Source organism: Apaloderma vittatum, unplaced genomic scaffold, assembly GCF_000703405.1.
Source record: "Apaloderma vittatum isolate BGI_N311 unplaced genomic scaffold, ASM70340v1 scaffold17482, whole genome shotgun sequence".
NCBI classification, from domain to species: domain Eukaryota; kingdom Metazoa; phylum Chordata; class Aves; order Trogoniformes; family Trogonidae; genus Apaloderma; species Apaloderma vittatum.
This window is the reverse complement of record NW_009703287.1, coordinates 13,185-36,438: the sequence shown is the minus strand read 5'-3', so window position 1 is coordinate 36,438 and position 23,254 is coordinate 13,185. Positions and strand designations below refer to the sequence as shown.

General features: G+C 40.6%; 1 protein-coding gene across 1 annotated transcript in view; it reads right to left on the bottom strand.

Annotated features, from left to right (window-relative positions):
- Window positions 1-23,254, bottom strand: part of GSK3B (glycogen synthase kinase 3 beta) — a gene marked incomplete at its 5' end in the record, with an annotated part of 51,503 nt that overhangs the window by 24,166 nt on the left and 4,083 nt on the right. Inside the window, 3 exons of the mRNA XM_009864586.1 lie at window positions 1,035-1,130; window positions 13,496-13,593; window positions 22,181-22,287. Coding sequence (XP_009862888.1) covers window positions 1,035-1,130; window positions 13,496-13,593; window positions 22,181-22,287 — 301 coding nt within the window. The remainder of the gene's footprint in view (window positions 1-1,034; window positions 1,131-13,495; window positions 13,594-22,180; window positions 22,288-23,254) is intronic.

The following is a 23,254-nucleotide window of genomic DNA, read 5'->3' as shown; positions in this document are numbered from 1 at the left end:
AGCCAACTCCTTACCCATCAAGTGATCCATCCATCATGCACCTATCAGGTATATGGCCTGCTATTAATTAGCTCTAACTGGTTTATCCAGAGCATTGGTTTATCCACAGAGCATCTGGTCCAAAAGAGTCCAGCTTGGACACATGTTCAGCTAGGAACACAACCCTTCCACATGCACATGCTACTTTCTTATCAGAAGGAGGACCATTAAGATATGCTAAGAATATACTGGGAATATATCAGCTGTTTCTCAAGCAGCGAAAAGAAAATGTTAACTACCCAGGCTTCAGTTGTTTAAGACTAAATATTTAACTTGTTCCCCACACAAGGCTTATTAAGCAATTGTTACCCTGTCCCATGCCAAATATTCATCATTCCTTAATACATAGAAGACAACACAATTGTGTGGCAAGGTATTTGTTTTAATTCCACCAGTTTCCTCTTTGACCATGGAGGTTATAATATTGTCTACGTGTAGTGTGAGAGTATCTTCTTGTGAAAGCTAGATAATAAGTCTTAAGAAGTAACTCTAAGCAAAAAACAACCCCTATAGGAGTAGGACCTATAATAGCACCTATAGGAGTACAAATATAATATAACTATGAGAGAACCAGTTAAGAAAATGACTGTCAGCCCTCAGCACACTATGCAACAGAATTACAAAAGCTGCACACATTACACTGGAACACTTTCTGGTTTGTAGGTGACTTTTGTGCATATCAATTTATAGAATGACAGGACGTAGATATGTTGCTATAGATATCTGCCATAAACACACACATCCCCTTGTTTAAAAAAAAAAACAAACAAAAAACAAAACACCATCTGTAGGCAACCTCAAAACCCCCCAGACCAATAGATATTACAGTGCACTGCTTCAATACCTTCTTATCTACATTAAAAGTTACCAGGTCCCCAGCATAGTTAATGGCACCCAGTTTAAACTGAAGGCCACCAAGTCACTGAACAAACTGAACTCCTCAAATTTTTACTTTCAGCCCACATGTCTTCATTACTCATTTCATATAGACTCACCTTAGTCCATGGATGTGCCTTAATCTGAGGGAATTTGAATTCAGTATAGTTTGGATTCATTTCTCTAATTTGCTCCCTTGTAGGCGTTCCCAGAACCTAGAAAGGAGAAAGAAAAAAAAAAAGGCAAATTGTTTACATACGCTTCATATTCATATGGCAATGAAGAGCACAGTATAACCTATCACGTATTGAGACAACTGAAGTCAATCTGTGTAACTAGTAGGTTAATATAATGTTGAGGACAAAACCAACAAAACTTTTGCAGAACCGTTGAAGTTAGAAGGGATCTCCCTCTCCAGCAAGCTTCTTTCATCCTTTCTGCTGAAGCACAGTCAGCTGGAGTAGGTTGTCCAAGACCATGTCCAGCTAGGTTTTCAGCATCTCCACAGAAGATGATTGATTTCACAGCCTTCGTGGGGACAACCTGCTCAAGTCTTTGGCCACCCTCACAGTTTAAAAAAAAAAAAAAAGAAAAGAAAAGAAAAGAAAAGAGTGGTTTCTTGCATTCAAATCAGTTTCACATGCTTCACTTTGTGCCACTGCCTTCCATCCAGTCAGCAAGCACCACTGAGAAAAGCCTGGCTGTTTCTTCTTCATTCCATCCCACCAGGTGTTTATACACACTGAGCCTTTTTAGCTGCAGGCTGAACAGTCCCAGCTCTTGCAACCTCTCCTCATGACAGATGCTCCAGTCCATTAATCATCTTTGTGGCCCTTGCTCCAAATTAAGTAGTCTCTTGTCAGCAATTTGGTTCACGCTCCAAGCCTAGCATCAAAAATTTAATTCCTCTTTCCCATTTCTCACAAAATTCAAGTGTCTTTCTCAAACTTAGTGATATTTCAATGGGGAAGACAGCACACTCTAATTTGAATGTTATAAAACAGTACTGCCAGACACATTTAGGGACTGTAGCTCACTGCATATGGTTGATAAGGATCAGACCAGTAGCACAGAACTGCATTTTTATGTCATGAATGGCAGCCCTCGGATGAGCTTATAAGTGCAGCCACTTGCTGCTGAGGGGAGCCCCTCTTCAAACTGTGTGGGTTTTGGTGATGGTTCCCAACTCCAATACTCCCCCACAGAAGATAAAACTTAGTTTAAACCTAACCTGGAAGCACCTAAAATGCATGCCACCGCTGGTTTACTTCTACAAATTTATATTTCTCATTCCCAGAATCTGCACAATGTTACTTATACATGCAAATTAGGACTGTATGAGAAATAACACACAATCATGCACCTCTTTGGAGGGGTGGATAGATTTTGAACGGATTTCAGAAATCCCTTCAGGGAATAAGCTGGACAACATAGTGCTAACTGAACAGAAAGCACTAATGCTAAGCGTAAGAGAGCCATTGCCTTCTACCTATACATAAAACCTGCAAAGCATGTCCAAGGAATTCCACTGCTTTCTGCTTGTACCCACTTGCTGGGTATCCCTTTTGCTCTGCAGAGAGAAGTGGAGAAGGCAGAAGAAAAAGAAGTGGCTCCTCTATGCTGAGCTCAGGTCCATCTCCCTACAGGAACCCTGCAGTCACGCTACCCTCACCCTGTGACAAGTCTCTTGCCACACACATTAGCGTAATGTTATCACCTCATCTTGGGAGACTGCACTGTCACCATGAGGAAGCAAATGATCTACAACACGACACTAGTACTCTACCTCGCTGCTTGATAAAGAAATATTTGGATGGACATTCTGGTATCTGTGAACATTTTCATTCTGTTAGGAGAGCAGAAAACTACACAAACACACTCGAAAGAGTCAAGCGCAGGGGTAAAAGAGCAAGTTAACTCCTGTTTAATTTGTGCAACAGAGAAACTCTCATCAGCTATTATGAAAGGAACTTGGTGTCTCTTCATTATTTCAAATATGAGATGTACGACAAACTAAAATACCTACTCAGAAAGCAATCTTTTAAATAAACAGTAGCAGAGGAAACAAACCGTGCAACTTGTTTAGACAGTTGCTTCTTGGATAACAGATTTAACCGTTGAGTTGTACAAAACAAATGATCACACTACTCCTACCTTCCCCAATGCTAACCAGGATTTAAATACTACCCACTCTAAAAGCCAAAGGTTACCTCCAAAGCCGACAGAAGATTTTTCCGCACATGTCTGAAAATGCTGTTTTTTCTCAAATGGCAGAAAAAAGGGTATTTGCAGGATTCTGTAGATTTTGCTCAGCTTTCAAGGGAAAAGAGAGTTGACAGGAAAACATGCCTTTGCCCTGCGGCTTTTCTGTCTGGCTTCCCACAGAGCAGTGGCCACCCAGCCACCAGCCCTTCCAGGATGACACCTCTCAAAGCTTTCCCACTTCTAAAAAATCAGAGGATTTCATATCTGCAAATATTATTTTCACCCCAATTCAGGATAAAAGCCATTTTCAAAACCTCAAAAGTTTTGTTTGATTAGCCAAATTAACTTCCTGAAAAATTACGGATAACTCTGTATAGCTCTCCCACCATTTCTAAAGGCTAAGTTTTTAGGCCTCCCTAGTACAAAAAGGACTTTTAAAAAAGCATGTTTACACCTTCTTTACCCTCCTCCTCAAAAATCTCCTTTAATAGACTTCCTAAGAATAGGCAAAGAAGAGATTTTAATTTTTTTTAATGCAGCCAAAATTCAGCAAACCGGCTCAGTTGCCAAGGCTGCTCAGAACAGGAGCCTACACAGTGCAAGTATCTTTAAATAAAGACTGCCTACAACATCAGAGAGAATTCAGATTAGACAGGCAAAGGCAATTTCACGCAAGGACCCACGGACAATGTCTATTCATAAATTTCACTAAAAAAACAGCTGTAACTCCAGATGATGGGAGGGAGCACATCTTAAGCTCAAGCACAGGCATCTAAACAACAACGCTTGAATGCTTAGAAAAGAAGTTGCTGAAGAGGGATCATGCTAGCTGAAAGAAAGGATCGCCTGACCTTTCAGTCACATAGCAGCCTTTGACACACAAAATAACTGTACAAAAGGCTAAGTGACTTATATTAGCCACTCAGTGTATTTACTTTGTTCTCTCTGGATTGTAAGGCCAGATTATGCTTTCAATTTGTACTGAAGGCAGATTAAAGAAAGAATAACAAAACTATCACAAACACAATGCCCCGCAAAATAAAACTGAACTAACAAAATAAAACCATGAAGAGGAAAGGACAGTACACAGAAAGAAGACTGAAAGTTTTTAACACTGTGTCAAGTTCAAATCACAGTCCAGAAGAAAAAAGTGCGGGACGAATAAAGTGATAAGCTATAAAGTTGTACCTGTACTTCACATATCTAGAAGAGTGGACAGATCTGACATATCTGTTGTTGGCCTCTCCCCAGTCCACAATGCAAGAACACACTTTGATAAGTGATTTTGAAATTGTACCTCACTGCTTCACACTAGTTTTCAGTATATTTGGAATACATTCAAGCAACCTTGGTGAATAACACCAATCATTTAAGCTATTCCAAAAATTGGACAAACATCTTTCAAAAGAGTCATGTATGTGACTGCTCTTTCTGTTTGAAATGCAATGTAGAAGCATAAATTACTTTGCACATTTTTGGCAGAATGACTCCATGAAACAGCTGCTCTTGCGGTAACAGCTCTGAAAGTACTGTGGAGCAGATGTTCCCTGGAGAGAGGTTTCAGAGATTCACAGAATGGTTGACATTCGATGGGACCTCTGGAGGTCACCTGGTTCAACGTCCCTGCTAGAGCAGTGCCAGTGAGAGCCACTTGCCCAAGACTGTGTCCAGACAGCTTCTGAGTAACTCCAAGGACAGAGACTCCACAACCTCTCTGGGCTACGTGTTTTGGTGTTTGGCTACCCTCACAGTAAAATAAATAAATAAATAAATAAATAAACATTATCTACTAAGATCAACTAAAGAATAAACTTGCTGATAAGACAGACACTGCTCTGATTCTCTCAGGACAAAAGATGAACACAAGAGATGACACCAGTATTTTCTGAAAAGTTTTTCCTTGACATTAATCTGTAACGTGATGCTCTCCGAATAATTTTTGTTCCAGGAATGAGGTTCCTGAAGGTAGGGTAATGGTATGTATCTCAAGCAATTGAAGAACAGCTACAAGATTTCAATAATGTCCCTTTCACCAAATAAGAAGGGGAGATTTATGAATCTGGAATTAGATTACAAATACCATAAAGATCTTCACGTAGTGCTTCTACAATTAAATTTTCATAGGAGAAGATGAATGTGCCAAGTTAGTTATGACCAAACCCACAGAACCGCAACATCAGAGGAAGAGGAAACTGCACGGGTCTCGAAAACATTAGTGGAATAAAGGCCCTTTCCGACAACCATCGTTGCTGCCAAACCTTTGACAAAATGTAAAAAATAACTTAAATGCACAGTGACACCGAGGGTTCAGAGCTCTGGCTGGTAACTGAACTAGAGAAGGGAAAAGTGTTTATTTAAATCAGAAATCTCTAGAAAGCCATGGTTACCGTGGTGCAGTGATCTTCCTTGGGCAAAACATACAAGATTATGAGGAAATGTGCTCCACAAAGTCTGGTGTGTATGGCTTAGCAGATGGCATAATTAATACTTCTGCAAACTTGTCTGCACCTCTTCAGAAAGTTGTGAGAGGTATGCCAAAGAGTTATTTAAAAAATACACAGTACAGGCATCTCAAGCAGTAAACATGGATGGGCTTTGAAATAATACTTCAAGAGGTCTGTAGTAGAAAAATAAACTTACTCATTTTATATACAATTTCTTTCAAAACCACTCTTGTCTAACAAAATGAAAGCCAACTAAAACCAGAGATTTCTTCTATTCGCAAACACAAGAGCAGTAATACATGAGAAACAGGAAGAAAGCCACTGTCACTGTTGACATGAATATAATTGCTTATCATCTTTTTTTACACTGCCTGCCTGCAATGCTGGAAGTGATGAATTATGTGAGGCACAGGAACAGCCAAGCTGTGATGTGCAGGGACATCGAGGGGGGAAAAAAAAAATGCCAGGAGACTTCCCTTAGGGGCAAGGCCCCACGTGAAATCCTGTGTCAGATGCAGGCAGGTTCTCAGCACAGGACCACATCCAATACAATGAAACAAGCTCTCCTATTGCTTATTCTCTCGAAGAGACAGCTCCTCTCTCCCCATTAAACTACTGCAACTGAATTTATTTTATTTCAGAAACTGAGCCCAAAATAGTACCTTGACATTTGAGCATGAGCCATATATTATAATTGTAGTCTATACTTAGCATTCAGCTCAGTAAAACTGTCGGGGACCAAAAAGTTACACATGGATAGGATTCCTGATACTATTGCACTTGTCTTTTAATATATTCTTCCCTCTTGGCCCCCTGCCCTGCTAACCCAGATACCTATGGGAAGAAGATTTTATTATTTCTCTTAAATTACCATGAAATGACAGTTTTGTTGCAAAGAATAACCACACAGTCCAGCAGGAACCAAAAACCAAACCAAACAAACATCACCCCCTACCCCCAATTTTTTCCTGCAGTTTTTCACAAGTTTGTTGCTGCAACTCATACTCTAGATTACAGCACATGGCAAAAAAATATTTCTGGTAAAGACAATGCAAGACAGATTGGCAGATGCTGTCTTCCCTGTGTCCCAGGGCTGCTCAGACAATTATTACTGCTTCATTCTTCTGTCAGAAATGTTTTTCTCCCCTCTCCATTTTTGAGAGGATTAGGGAGAAGATACTAAACAGAACCTTTCAGAAGATAATTGTCACAGAATCACAGAATGGTTTGGGTTGGAAGGGACCTTGAAGATCATCTAGTTCCAGCCCCCCTGCAACGGCAGGGGCCCCTCCCCCTAGCCCCAGGTTGCTCAAAGCCCCATCCAGCCTGGCCTTGGCCAATGCCACAGCTTCTCTGGGCAACCTGTGCCAGTGCCTCATCATCCTCAGAGTAAAGAGCTTCTTTCTTACATCTAATCTAAATCTACCCTCTTGCAGCTTAAAGCCATTACCTTTTGCCCTTTCACTACATGCCCTTGTAAAAAGCCCCTCTCTTAGAAACAAAAACATCACACTTCTGAGATTCCCTTTTTGCCAAGGGAATAAAGAGTAATCACCATCCGCAGAACCAGGGTTGAAGATGTTTTAGGGTTTTTTGGGGGGGAGATATCCCAGCCAGCTTTCCTTTGATGGCTTCATGATGCTGTAAAAGTGGGGGAGGGCACAAGAATTCCCCCAGCCTCCCAAGCTTTCACAGGGGGCACAGGAGTCCTACAGACATCGCCACTGCACTGCAAGCTGCATGCACAAGATGTGAGATTCATGAAAGAATCTGCCCGACTGAACCTCAAAAAATGCCTCTTGTGGTCTAAGAGCTATATTCAGCAGTATCCTGCTTGCACAGTGGATTTAAAATAAGGACGTGGCAACTGCAGCTCTCTTGGGATGCTGGAAGGAGGGGTTTCACCCTTCCATCAGAGATGGGACCGTGGAACTGCTCTAAAGGCATAGCCTTTACTCATACATAATTTCTTTATGTGGCCACTGATGAAACCCATGCTGCCACTGTGCCTGCTTCAGAAACGGGAGTCCATTTCTGAAGATGTCACTCAAAAGCCACTAAGGGCATGAATTTTAATGAATAGATCAGGTTACCCACTTGAGATATTCCAAGCGATGGGATAACCTAACATTTAGAATAGCTAGCAAGAGCTAAAAATAAGGAGGAAGAGTCACCATTCAAGATCAAACTTTGGAAAAAGCACAGCACATGATTTCTTTCCTGTAATAGTCTAAGTATTCAAGAAGAATGTACTTGAGTTAAACTCCTTCTTCAGATGGAGCTCCAGGACAGTATTTTCCAATATCGAGTAACATTTTGCCAGTGGTAAGCAGCCAAAGATCTCTCTCAGCCAGCTTGAGAACATCTGAAAGACTAACTTTAAAGAAGTAGGAACAGGAGAAAAAAAAGCTAAAAAGAAGGGGACTGTCTTTTGATTCACAGGAATGTGATGCTGTGGTTCTAGAGGGGCACAGTTTTTTGGAGCAGTTTGTAAATATGCCTGCAGAAACTCCAAGTGCAACTGGATGGAGAAGATCTTGCAACAGTGCTTGGAAATGGAAATGAAACTACATGAATATCGCTGAAAGTGATTCAAAAAATCTCACAAAAGCCAAAAAATGCTTCTAATGCAGCAAGGGACTGAGGATGTTGGGCATGCAATCTGCAGGAAGGACATATTGCTGACATATCGCAGAACTTCCATCTTCTTGAACACTGCTACCAAGGAGATGTCATCAAGAACTACATACGAAGGAAGGACTAGTTTAATGTGGTGGCATTTTTAAGTCATTCTCCAGTCTGATGCAAAAACTTTACAGCCAGGTGTAGCATCCAATTGTTGTGTTGCAAAATGAAATCTGAATAATCAAAGTTGAGCAAGCAACTGAAGAGAGAACTGAAAAATTTATCTTGGCTCAAAAAAATGCCACAAGAGTGACTGTGAGTCAGTCATCCTGAATTGATAGGAATGAGCAGAAAAGTTTCTAAGCTGACCTCTCTTTCCGTGGAATCAAGTAAATTTAAGGGATTAAAGTCATATGCAATTTCAAACATGCATATATGTATTTTTTTATGATAGCCCTTTGTGGAAATTTAAAATACTCCATTTTCTCTGCGTCTCTGTTTCAGACACACAGTTCCAAGGAAGCTATGTGAAAAGCACAACTACTGTATAGTCAAACAGGAGCTCACAGGTCCCAGCCTGTAACATACAAAGCTCACTGCTGTTCTACAACTGGCAGATCCCACAGCTCTCCTTCTCCTGCAGCCGGCCAGTGTTAAAATAAATCTGTCTTACAATGAAAGCTTTAAATGGTAGCATTCTACAGCAGCCAATGAAAGAGGTGGATATCACTAGTAAAAAAATATTTTGAAATGAATCCTATTCTAAATGAAATCCTACACAATCTAATGTTTTACATATTATATCCAAGAACTCACATTTCTGGCAATTTTTATGGTGCAGAATTTTGTATGGCTTCATCTGTACTAAAGTTGCAGAACCCAAGCTTACTCAATAAACACAGGTTGCAGTTTTTACACTAACCTTAAAGTAGTCGTATTTAAGTATCATGCTAGGAGTGGAGAAGAACAGAATGTTTCATGACTTCTCCGCAGATCTGAAAACCAAACTTGCTCCATTCAATTATTGGTCACTTTTAAGGGATACATAGTAGATGGGGCAGATCCCTGCCAACAGCTGTCAGAATGGAAATTTGAGGACCTCACTTTCTACTTTTCCCTCATTCTCTGAAGGTGAGAAACAATTACTTGAAACTTGAGGTAAGTGTGCTCTTCTCCCTCTATTCCCGCTATGAGAAATACCTGACAGCGGGTATGGTATTACAAGGGAAGCACCTCATTGCCCAGTTCATGCATTTTCCTAGGCAGTTTCTCAAACTGTCGATTTTGAATACAATATTCTCAATTTATAACTCTCTTTGTATTCTCTCCTAGTCTTCTGCCAGAGCGCTTCTGAATAGTTTATACAAAACTTCACAGCACAAAATTTAGTAGATGGGGGCACTGAAAAACAGTCCACTTCTGCAGTGTGCGTTCATTTTCTCTTCCAGTGCTGCTGTGAGAATATATGCTGCCTCAGCAACAAATACGCAGGCAGAAAAATATTTATGACACCTACCCATTCAAGTTTATATTTTCCATCATACTTCCTTAACGATTCAGTGAACATCCTTTTTTGTGACTGCTAATGCCAGATCACAGAACCATAGAATGCCTGACCTTGAATGTCTCCAGGGATGAAGCCTTCACCACCTCTCTGGGCAACCTGTGCCAGTGTTCCACCATTCTCATAGTGGAGAACTTTTTTATAACATCTAACCTAAATCAACCCTGTTCTAGTTTAAAGCCATTGCCCCTTGTCCTGTTGCTACATGCCCTTGTGAACAGTCCCTGCCCAGCTTTCCTGTAGCCCCCTTCAGGCACTGGAAGGCTGCTGTAAGGTCTCCCCAGAGCCTTCTCTTCTCCAGGCTGAACAACTCCAATCCTCTCAGCCTGTCCTTGTAGGAGAGGTGCTCCAGCCCCTTGATTATCTCTGTGGCCCTCCTCTGGACTCTCTCCAACAGATCCATGTCCTTGAGTTGAGGGCTTCACAGCTGGACACAGTACTCCAGGTGATGTCTCATCAGAATAGAGGTGCAGAATAATCTCTCTCGATCTGCTGCCCACGCTGCTTTTGATGCGGACCAGGATGCAATTGGCCTTCTGGGCTCCAAGCACACACTGGTGGCTCACGTCCAGCTTTCTGTCCACCAACACTCGCAAGTGCCTTTCTGCAGGGCTGTTCTGATAACGAGGATTGCCCCAACCCAGGTGCAGGATCTTACACCTGGCCTCGTTGAACTTTAGGAGGTTCACATGGGCCCACTTTTTCAGCTTGCCCAGCTTTTGTTCTCTAAGACTTTCCTAAACCATACTGTCTCAGGACTGCAAGTTTTTAACTGAAGAGATCACGCTTACTGTAAAATGGAGTTATCCTTACATTTGCTTCACTCAGTTTCTATAAATAGGGGATGAGAAAACTCCAAAACAACACAGGTGTGGATGATCATTCAATATCCTCCTTTCTACATTTAAAGAAATTATTCCAAAATTTGTCACTGTAGAGGCGAAATCATTATCTCATACCAGAACTTGCTGAAGTTCTAGCCTTTACGCTGGATACTCCTTTGGCTGCCATGAGAAACAACATTAGTTTGCCAGTATCGTGTACTCAGCTATGAATTGGTCAGTAGGTTATCACACCACTCATGGTAGTATCACTTAAAGAAACCATAGATGGTACATAGGCTATCAGCCATTTTATTAAAGAACTCCTGTTTACATAAAACTTCACTTAAGTGCAAACAAACAGAACCATCACAACTGGAGCACATACATGCTATAAAATTACTAGTTCACAGATGCTTACTTCCAGTATTGCAGAACTGAAAGAGTCCAACTGATAACAGCTTTTAGCAAACTTTGAACCAAGCCACAATCTCTGCTTGGCAAGCACATCCATAATGAGACGACTTCTATTTCTTGATTATTTTAATTCCACATTGTGAGAATCAGAGCAACAGGAAGACACTTGGTTTGCTGATCACTATGGTTTGCTGATAAGTCCTCTCTCAGATTTCTGATCAAGCCACGGAAGGACTTAAAGGGCTGTCACCGTGATATAAACCACTGTATTTACAAAAAACTCATTAGATGTAGTTTCTCAGGATTGCAGACATTAACCAAGAAACATAAACAGGACTTTCTGAAAACATCCAAAGGCAAACACCTCAGGTTATTGCACAAACTCCCGAAATGTTCACAGGGACCACTTCACAGCTCACAAAAGCAGTGTAGCAGAACGCAGTGCTCTGCTCCAAGAGAAAAAATTGTCACTTGTGCCATCATCAGCCCTACTTCTGACAGCAACTCTAGCTTTTCCACTCGGGTCTCCTATGTAAACTGACACAATTTGGATATGCAGAGCTTGAAATCCACTGGGCAGGAAGGCAATAATAAATCAAAAAAGTCATCGGAAAAAGTAGGTGCACAACATTGAGCCTCCAGAGGAAAGCTGCTGACTGGAGGACTTCCAGCAGGAGAGACAGAAACCCACTAACAGAAACTACATCTAAACAGTCAAAGGCTGGAGGAGATGTGGCCATAGCACACCCACTGAGACCACAGAGCAGGCCACTGAAACACTGAGCCTCACCAGCCCATGTCCTCCTCATAGGAAAAATCACAGAATGTCAGGAGTTGGAAGGGACCTCTAGAGATCATTCAGTCCAGCCCCCCTGCCGGAGCAGGATCACCTACAGTAGGTCACACAGGAACGCGTCCAGGTGGGTTTTGAACGTCTCCAGAGAAGGAGACTCCACAACCTCCCTGGGCAGCCTGTGCCAGTGCTTTGTCACCCTCACAGTGAAAAAGTTTTTCCTAATATTTTTGTGGAACCGCCTATGTTCCAGCTTGTACCCATTGCCCCTTGTCCTATCATTGGACGTCCCCGAAAAGAGCCGGGCACGTTCCTCCTGACACTCCCCCTTGACGTATTTATAAACACTAATGAGGTCACCCCTCAGCCTCCTCTTCTCCAAGCTAAAGAGACCCAGCTCCTTCAGCCTTTCCTCATAAGGGAGATGTTCCACTCCCTTCATCATCTCTGTGGCTCTGCGCTGGACTCTCTCAAGCAGTTCCCTGTCTCTCGAGCTGAGGGGCCCACTTGAGTTGAACGACCACTTGCCTTTGGCTTGTGCCATACATGCCATTAGGACAGGGACAAACACACCAGCACCTTTTCTAGTGAATAACACATACACAAGTAGGAAATTTACTCTTCTACCCACACATTTTGGTTTAGAGGAGGTTTTCGCATGCGTGCCACAAATACGCACACTTCAAGAAAGCAGTTAAGTGGCAAAAACAAGGAGGAAATTCTCTAACCACAGTCTCCTTTCGGTGGTGAAATCAATAAAGCCTAACAGTGCATGGTCACATCCTCTGTAATATTCCCATTTTATTAAGTGCAGAGTATACATTCAGAGGAAAAAATACACTGCTCTCTCTGGAAATCTTGTTTCCTTCATTGCAGAAGTTGAAGGAGGCAGTGGAGATGAGGGTGCTTGGAATTAGATATCAGCCTTAAGTCATGAATTATTCTTCCACGCCTTTAATTTGAGAATCAAATAATATTCACAGCTTACCAAATGAAATCAATAAAGATGTGTTTGGCATAAGTGATACATAAATGCTATGCGTTCGGAAACATTAAGTCTTTTTCACTTGAAAAATAAGACTCGTCAGATGCAAAGTACCTTTGCCCTACATTTCCTATTATCTGCAAAAAGGAGTGCCCTTTCTCACCTTTCACCTCAAAAAGCTGGAAAGAAATAAGAGAAGAAGGCTACATATGTGAAGAATCTGACACGAAGGAATTTAACAACACTGTTTTCAAAGCCAACTACTAATTGCAAGCAACAAAGGAAAAAGAGCCAGATTCTTAAAGAATGAAAATCACACATTAATAAATATTGACTCAGTATGTAAGCACTATTTCAAAGCACACTGAATGTGCAATCTTTTAAGAAGAAAAAAAGCTATATAATTAGAAGATGATATATCATTATGCACAACTGCAAGGGGGGCAAATAAGGATCACCAAAGTTCTCAAAAAAGCATCAGAGTTTTCAAGCAATTTTTCCAGTTCACGTAGAATCACAGAATCATAGAATGGCCTAGGCTGGAAGGGACCTTAGAGATCATCTCGTCCAACCTCCCTGTCGTGGGCAGGGACGCCACTTCTCGACTAGACCAGGCAGCCCTATACAATGGTTACAATATATACATTGACAAGTTTCTAAGAGAGCATGTTTTCATGTTGATACCCAAGGAATAATGTAGTCAAAACAACACTTAAAATTCCATACCTTGATTATTTCCACCAACTGATCCACACCACTGTCACCTGGAAAGATTGGTTGTCCTAGTAACAGTTCAGCCAATACACAGCCTGCTGACCACACATCTAAAAAAGGGAAAGTCAAGACAGGGAAAGGTGTAAGTAAAAGGTACATAATAGGCCACTTCTATAAAACAAAGCAATTTCAAGCTACTTTACTCTGTCATGTTTAATAGTGTGCATAACATAGCTAAAAATATAAAAACACTGCTGTCACAAACATTAATCTGGAAAACACAGACACCTGGCATAAAGGAATAGCAAGAAGACAGCCTTAAAAGGCAAACCGTAAGACAGTGAGAACTGGAAAATGATTTTAAATGCCGTAACATATTGACATTACAACTTATGCATGCAGGGAAAAGACCTGAGAACATTTGCCATTTGAAAAATCAAGAATTTCCCAAACCCCAGTGTTACTTTTAAATCACACTGATCACGAACCATGCATAGGTATCATTTACCACAACAACTGACATTTTTCCTGTTTCTGAATGTTGAGAAGACACAATTTTTTATTCATCTATTGAAAGCATATACACATTAGCAGATGAACCAGTACTGCAAGTATTACTTGTATCCTGCAGAACATGATGATTAAGCGATCTGGGAAACAGTCTCTCTAACTCAGTCACATCAAGACCTAATCTTTATCCCAATTTCATCTGCAAACTTAGCTGGACAAAACAAAACTGCAAGTCATAGATCAGGTCAACAGCATCCATGGAAGCAACCGTCAAATAATTTTCATACATATACCCAAAGCCAGAACCAGTCACTAGCAGCTACTCCTCTACATGAAGAAAATTTTCATCATTTATTACAAATGTGCCTTCTTACACAGAAATGAGATGATTAAATATAACAGCAACTTAAGAATGTATCTCAGTATATCACACAATACAGCTTTCGCTTTTTTCAACATAGTTAACTCAAAAGAAGAAAACTTAGTGAAGCAAATGTAGTAAACACTACACGGCAGATGTCTGTGAGAGTCTGCTGTAATCTCACACCAAACACTGAAGTTTAAGCTGTTCAACACAGTACAAGTGCTGCACCTAGATGCAGAGATAATTGCTTCTCCAAAAAAAAAAAATTAAAAAAAAAAAATATATTGACCATAAGGTTTTCCAGAAAGTCATGATTTGCTTGGTGCATACCTGAAACCTTATGCTAAAATCGAACCTCAAACAAGCAACCAGTAACAGCAGATTTGTAAAGCCTCTGCTACTGTAATACTCCCAAAGGGAAGAAGAACAAAACCAGCTGCCCTCCGCCCATCTTTCTTTCAACTGCAGCCTAATTTTCTGAGGTAACCATCCCCCAAGAACTAACAGTAGCATCACCACAACTCAAAACCCAGAGAATTTACCTCCTGAGGCCTGTTCTAACCTGAGATAACCCATGCTATGACAAAGATCCTTATTCTGCTAGTGGATCTAAACTATGCCACTGGGAAGCAGGATACACACAGAACTGTGAGTTGCAGCTAAAAGCCAGCGTAAGGGAAGCATCTCTCACAGCTCTCTAAAGAGTCTATTATCGCTTTGTCACAACCACTAGAGATTGATGCAAAAAATAATTTGAAAAAAAACAACAACCAAACACTTTCAGGGATTCAAGACTGATAACAAAATAATCTGCAATTTAGAACAGACTTTTCTTACCCCCATTTCTAAATGGAAGAGAGGAGCTATGCAAAAAATACCAGAAAAATCTGGTTCAGTTGAAACATACGGCAGACAAAAGGCACTGCTCTTTATTGCAGCTTTCAGAATCATTTACCTCTAAGTCGAATGGATGCATTTTTACATAATACCCTAGTACAAACAGCCCATCAAGGTTAATCCTAAAAAGCAACTACTCGTAACACAAACAGTGACCAGAATCAATAAAAAGACATTACAAAGAATCACTTTTTAATGTCATACCATGCGTAGTGGGTTTATAATAAATTACACAAAACTTCAACATATAGCATAGATTTCCTCAGAAGTACTGAAGAAGCAGTCACAGTACTGGAACTTAACAATTTAAAGGCATCTTAGAGGGTTTTGAAAAAGTCGAGTCCTCTGCACTGACTACAAAACAAGCAGTACTCCAAAGCTATAATCGTAATTTACTACTTCAATTCCTCATTTTGCACTGAAAAAGAAAAAATATTCAGGAAGGAAAAGTATTCAACAGAACATACACAAATCCAAAGCAGACACGAGAGTAAGTCAGCATACACAACTTGTTTCCTTTTAAAATTTTGAAACTATGCTAGCGAAATTTTTTAGAATTAGACTGCGGCTTTTTAAAACTGTTTTAAATAACCTTCTGGTCTGGCTGCTTCAGGAGGTTGGCTTTGTGCTCTTTTATCCTCTCCCAGTCTCCCTAAACGCCTCAGCACTCAGGCAGCCAATTTCAGATAAGTCTGCAAGGCAGAAATCTCAAATCCATTCCAGAAATTTTGTGGGGAGCACATGAATCAGTGTTGCTGCTGAGGAGAAGGAGGCGGGCTCGGACCCCATGGGATGCACTGGGCTTTGCCCCAACCCTGCCAAGCTGCAGCTGCAAACAAGTCGAGGGATGTGCAGGTCCTTGCTCAAGCAAGGCAGCCAAGCAGAAATGGCAGCAGGTACATGAGAAAGCTGAGGGTATCGCAAAGGAGAGAGAGGAGAAAAAGAAAGCATGTAGGTCATGAGGAAATAGCTGGGGAAGCCTGAGGAACACTTGATATATTCGTGATGGGTGCAATCAAGAATACAACAAATCCATCAGAAAACGAGGCAGTTGTTCCTCAAGCAGTGAAATCTTCCAAATTGGATGATTTAATGCCTTGTTAAAAGTCTATTTAATTTTCCCTGATTTTCCTCGCTAACATTTTAAATACACACTGAAATAAGCTACAAGCATTCCAAAATCCCCTACTTTTTTCCAGGAGTGTGATTTCACCAACTTCCAAATTAGGACTTGGGCAACGTTCCCTGGGCAAGGAAGTGAACAAATCCTTGAAGTATCCTCAAGGAAAGCCAGAAAGCAGAGGCTAACTTCAGCAGCTCCAAGCAAGGATGGCAACAAAAGGGTTTGCATAGGTGTTTATACAACTCTGGAGAGCAATGCACAGCAAGGAAAAACCCAGGAAATTTCAGCTCTGCTGAAACTTGATGGAATTTATAGCATCAACTTTAACAGGACTAAAATTTGGCTCTAGGATAGTTTGACTTTCCTCTCATCCCCCTCTGAATCTAGCATTTTAAAATTTATCTTCCAAATTGGGATAGTAATGTTTTTCAATTCTAAAGTAAAGAATGTACTAAATTCTATATTTACAGACGATGGCTCCTTCCCAGACCCTTTTCTGTTTTACTACAGTCACAGCTAACTACTATAGATTAATAATCTTACAGAGCATACTTGCAGTGTAACTACCTGCTCCTGTAGGAAAAGTATTTTCTGAACAATTCTTTTTTTTATGTGCAATTTAAATAAGGTAAAATATCATTATCATTCACATGCTTTAAACTAGTTAATAATGGAGAATAAGTCAACAAATCATCCTTACGCCAAACTAGTTGGGATAATGTGAAATTTTAAGAGAAAACATTGAAAGCTATTCATTTTAAGTAGAAGCAGGCAAGGCTACTCTCTTGATACTTTCAGTGAAATGTAGTCTAAACAATACGGACAATAAATGCAACCGACAGCCAAAAGCAACCTTCAGATAAGCTTACTTCAGATGGTTTTCACACACTGCAATAGTAGCTTAATGCTACATCTTTCAAAAGCTGAAGAACACTTATACAAATACCATTATCACATAAACTACCTGCACTAACTTAAGCGCACAAAAATTACTACAGTCTCTTACACTACAAAACTTGAATTAATTTTTGGTTACTTTATTGATCGTCACAGTTGTGAGGTGGACATTAACTTGCCTACTAATATCATGTGCATAATTCCCTTGCTTTTGAATGCCATTCCAGCAACAGAGAAGGTAAGAAAAGGAAAATTTCTCTTCAGTTGAGGAAGAGGTATCTGGCAGGACAACCTGCAAAATACACTCCTTAGCTTTAATTCTACAAGTGGGCAATGCCCATTTCCAGTTGTCTGTGACAGAATACCCTGTCCACAAATTTTATTTTTGTTATCTCAAACTCTGTCTTCCTGAGCTGAGAAGCTGGATCTCTCCTTCACGGCACAAGCACCGTTCGTTGTATTATGCTGCAGCTCCTCTAACTTGTTCTTTGGAAGACATGAAGAAAAAAAAAATCCATTTAGTAGAAATTAATAACTTTCCTTTATCTGGCACTTTATGGGGCACATTTACTTTTCTATATTTCCCTCACCCTTATCTATTCATCTCTGCCTCACTATTACTTGATCTTGATGGATTTCCTCCAGCTTCGAGGTGACGCAAACTTGCCACTCTGGAAACTGTGAAAACAAACTAGCAAGGAAGAAACCAGAAGTCACAAAAGCAGTCCTAGGAAGTCATAAAATCAGCAACTTTTAGTTGCCAAAAGACAGAACTCAAAGTGCTCTTATTTGTGCGTGTTTGGAACAGTTTTTGGGATGTCAGAACTAGAGCAAAATTCTGGATTACAAGCACATGTGCTGCGTTGGTCTAAGTTTTGCATGCAAAGCCACCGCAGATCCACAGACTATGGACACAGAATAAGGCTAAAAATTCGTAACGCTTGGAAAACCATGCTTGTTCCAGTATTTAGAATAAAAGCTAAATGAGGTATCTCTATTCCTCTCCATTGAAGAGATGAATCTACAATGACAGGTGATAATTAGCTCAGTAAGTTAACACAGGTGCTTACTTTTAGCATTGGAAGTTGCCATCCAAGACATAGAGGCAAATAATTTTTACTGTTGGACAACAGGTTTGGGACACATCACTTGATGGCTCTTTCCCAGGAAGCTTTGAGACAGCTCAGCTGCTTCAGGCTGCTGAGGTGAAATACTCTCAGTCTTCATGCTGGCTAGAAAAGTGAATGAATAACTTCATGCTACTTATTCTTGGATGCCCCAAGAGAAGCCAGCAATATAGCCACACAGATCAGTCCTTCCTTGTCAGTGGCTATGAATGTTCCCTCTGGAACAATCTCAACTCCCACCAGTGCAAGACCAGCAGACCCTTGTTTATTCAGAAGCACCACCATGTTCTGGTGAGCCTCGCACTGCTGCATCCCTAACCTAGTAAAAAACTGCATGTTACGGATGTAAAGCTTAACTACTCAGCTTCCTTTCATAAAAGAGGATCATGTGGCAACAGAAACACCTGCAGCCACCCCTGCTCCAGTGCCTGTGTTTGTCCCAGGATGTCGCAGGGGAATGTGGGCGACCATCCCATGTTTTTTCCAGCAGGCAGCAGCACCCATATGAATAGCACAACCAGCAGCATGACAGCAGCACCCTCTGGGATGGCGTAACGCATGCAGGAAGAAGCTTCAGTCAGAACACTGCCAAGAGATAGCTAAAGGGCTTGGTTTGCATGAAAACAAAAGCAAAAAAAACCAACTAACACACAAAACCTGACACCAAAAAATACCCCAACCAAGAACCAAAACCAAACAGCCCCACAAATCAGCTGCAGAAACAAAACTACAGAGCATCTCTAGCAAGCCTTAGGGATAACACACACTTGCAGAATTCCATCAGAGGTGCATAAAGGCCCAAACTCTAAGAGCTACGAAGGCTCCCAGGTGATATGAATGCTTGTGCCTGACCACTGAAAAGACCCTTCAAGTTGTAACGCAGGCAGATGACAGAGCTATCACAGGCCTGGATTTGTAAATAGTTGCCAACAGGGATTATCCAAAAACTCAGACAGGTCATTTCCCAGGTCATTATTTTAACAATAGCCCTGGGCCTGCTGGATAATATGCACAGAGGCATTAACTGCACTAAATGTGTTTTGATGATACTCTTACTAACCTATATATTTAAATACAGCACTAATGGAGTACTTCACAGAAGTGCAACAAATGCTACCCCCAGCCATGAGTTATTTTTAAAGGGATCTTTTGAATTTGAATTTAAGTCACACTTTGATGAAATAATCAAGATCCTGGAATTTAAAAGCCAGTTTACAGTTCTGACGTGACATCCACAATGAAAAGACAAATCCTGAAAACAACTTTAGTTCCCGCTACATTAAAAAGCAAGTAATGTCACAGACAAATTCATGTTAAAAGACAACCTAACGTCACTCCTGGTAACCGTGCTAAACAAGATGAATGACTACTGTAGTGGTCACGATGCAGGGTGGCTGTACGGTTGGGCCACCACAGTGCCACCAGTCAGGCTTAAGAAGCACCTCAACTTTTCAGCTGATTTTACTTTTAATGTAGTTTTAAGATAGTATATTTAAACAGAAGAGTGACGATCTTTACCTTGCATCTAAGCTCAGTTTTTGTTATGACATCCACATGAGTGGATGCTTACATAGAGAAAAAGACTCTATAGAAGGAGAATGCTCCTGTGCTAACAATTCAGAAGAAAACAAGAACTAAAAACCACAACCATGTCCACTTAAAAAAAAAAAGTTTAAAATGCAGTATTAACAATACTGAAGCATTTCACAGTTCCCTGTACTTTAAGTAGTGGATAAAGTAATGATTAAGAAATCTATCTGTGCTTGTTGGTTAGTGTACAGATAATGCTGGCTGAGTTTCGATGACCGATCCTATGTGAAATAAAGAACAGCTCTCACTAAGCACTGTTGCTGTGTATCTAGCAAGAACTAAGGAATATCCTTGTATATACCACCACTGGGACCAGCAGCATCACAAAAGCAAATCCCTGGAATTTCTAACATATCCCAGTACAACAGGTAACTGCAAAGTATGTTTGTAAAAGCATTTTTATTACTTCTCAGCTCCCAAATGCAAAGATTCTGTCGAGAAAAGGATGGAGGGAAGAAAGGAGTATTTGCTGAACTTCAATTTCAAGCTATTCTGTGCAAATTTTAGAGACAGGGCTTGGGGAAACAGGATGGAGGGCACAAAAAAAGTCTCAACAATGATTGAAATTCATGACGTTTTTGGCAAGTGGAAAACAAACTCCTCACTTTAGAATGTTGTTTTTATTAGAACTACTTTAGAGACCAGCAAGCAAGAAAACAGAACTGGAAAGAGCAACTCAAAGGGTCTGCAAAAAAGCGTAAGATCAGAGTTATTTCACAGGCTCATCTCGAAAGCAGTCTCTTCTGGCAACACCTAAAACATCTGTTTTATGCAGTTAGCATCTGAAACAAGTTGTCTCAGTGCACTCTGATAATGCAGCTGAGCCAACCTGTTAGCTCTCAGCTGGCAAGAAGATGTCAGCCAGGATCAGCCGCCCTCCCCTCACTCACGAGCTCCCATCACTTGACTTTTACCTGGGATCTGCTGCTTATGGGACCACACAGTAACTCACTAACATGGCAGAAAGTTAATCTCACCAAAAACTTCCAGTCAGCTGAAGCTGAACTGGCATAATCAACAGTCAACTGTGAGAGCTAGAATATCCAGGGGCAAGAAAGAGTAGTGCTGGGGCTCCCACTTTTTGGCAGCAGCCAATCCTTAAGTAAGTTCTGCCCTTTAATCTTTATTGCACTGTTACTTTCCCCAGACTTCTTGGGGTTCTGCCTCTTTTTTTCTACTGGGGAGCTACACAAGCACTGCTACAATACACGCTGAAGAATAACTAATGAAAAAAAGGTAAGCCTTCAGGAATGCTGCTTTTTTCAAAGAACCACAGAGTTGAAACAAACCAACTAGCCATTTTGTTTAACACTCATTAGAACATACTAACTTTAAACATACTTCAACTGGTTAAAAACACATTCTGCCAAGACTCAGTTGTGATCTCCAAATCCTTTTGAACATATAAAAACTTGTCTAAGTGACTCAAGTCCATAAGCACGGCAAAAGCTTAGTACGATACTGGGGAACCTGGGACCCAAGTCTCATCTCTAACACCAGCACTCAGGAGTCCAGTTAGTATCTTGACCAAACAACTGAGGAAGTTATTCACAACCAGCCAACACACTGTTCATTTTTATGATTTTTCATTCTGCAGTTCAATTTTAGAACTCGACTATAAGAAAACCTGGCTGTTCCCTGTCCTTTGCCAAAACGTTCAGCTTCCCTAACATTTCCATGACATAGCTACATGTCAAGTATTAGAAAAAACATCCTGAAGTTCAAAATTAATGCCTAAAGGACAGCAACATTTAACAGAATAAGTCAGAAAGGCTGCTGTACACAATATATTAAAACTGTCAAGAGAGTTTGCAGCTAATCATTAGGCCACATTCTCCCCTCACAGTAAAAACTCCTTACTAAAAGCCAAGTAAATAAATAATAGAATTATTTGTGTCTAAACCACAGCATATCAGAAGCAGTAGTTAATATTATCATATTCTTTACAAAATTACCCATTTTTTTGGTTGAAACTAGATTTCTACCACACATTTAAAAAGCCCCTTTCCTAATGTAATTGACACTGAAATGTGAAAAGACATAGGAATCACAGCAGTCATCCACAATACGCATACACTTTGTTAAGAGGTGGTGTACCTGATGATTTACAATAAAACTCTGCCTCTAGATTACTTCAGAAATAAAACCTCATGCAGTTGGTATAGCTTTCAACAAATACACATACATACCTATACTAGAGGTATAATCGGTGGCTCCAAAGATCAACTCTGGTGCCCTGTAGTACCGAGAGCAGATGTAGGAGACATTAGGTTCTCCACGAACCAGCTGTTTTGCACTGAAAAGGAAACAAAATTATTATCTTTCAGTAATGAATAGCTTTACAATATTGCAGTGCAGACTAGCATTCAGCTTTAGCACTCTTCACCCACCCCCAATTCCTAAACGCTGAAGAATCATGTTCTTCTGAGCTGATACAAGCCACAGACTCAATGATTCACTGTAAAATCACTTCACTTCATCAAGCAGCTACCTTATATTAGACACAGCAAAGGAAATTCTGACTACAATCTAAGTGAAAAATAGGGTCAGATTTTTGGCTGGCAGTCATCTTTTGCCAGGTACAAAGGTTTGTTTACAAAGAAAAAGAGGCCAGAACACAGTTCAGTCAAACGCATTTACCCTGTAAGGTTCAAAAAGCTCTGGATATTCACCAGAACTTTTTTTAAAAAAAATAAAATTCTGGTTGTAATATCCTGGTCCTTTCCTGTTTAAGGGAGTGTGATATGAGGAGACAAAGGAAAAAAAAACTTTGCCAGTGTAGTCACCTGTTAATGATCATGATTAACGAGAAGGCTTCATTTATACTGTAAGAGATAACTTACAAAGGATCTAACCTACAATATTGCCCCTACCACTACCTTTGGAAGAGCCTAAGAAGCTAAAGAGCACAATACTTTTGGAACATGAGTCCATGAACATACCATACTTCTTTCTTAATGAACACCAAGTGTTGGAAAGATGAAGACAAAACTTTCCTTTTGGAAGGAAGGCATCCAACTGAAGTAACAACAAACCCAGCAGAGCGGCAAACCAGTCACAGCCAACCTCCAGCCCTTCAGACACTCTGCTCAGCCTTCAAGGAACAAGGACTCCCACCACCATTTATCCTGTTTTGAAAAGCCTAGTTTTCTGTTTTCCAGACAGAGCCTACAATTTACAAACTCCCACTGCCAACAGAAGTACTACCATGTTTTTTATGCAGTTACTTTGGAGCTTCAGTGTAATTCCTATTTTGCTCCAAC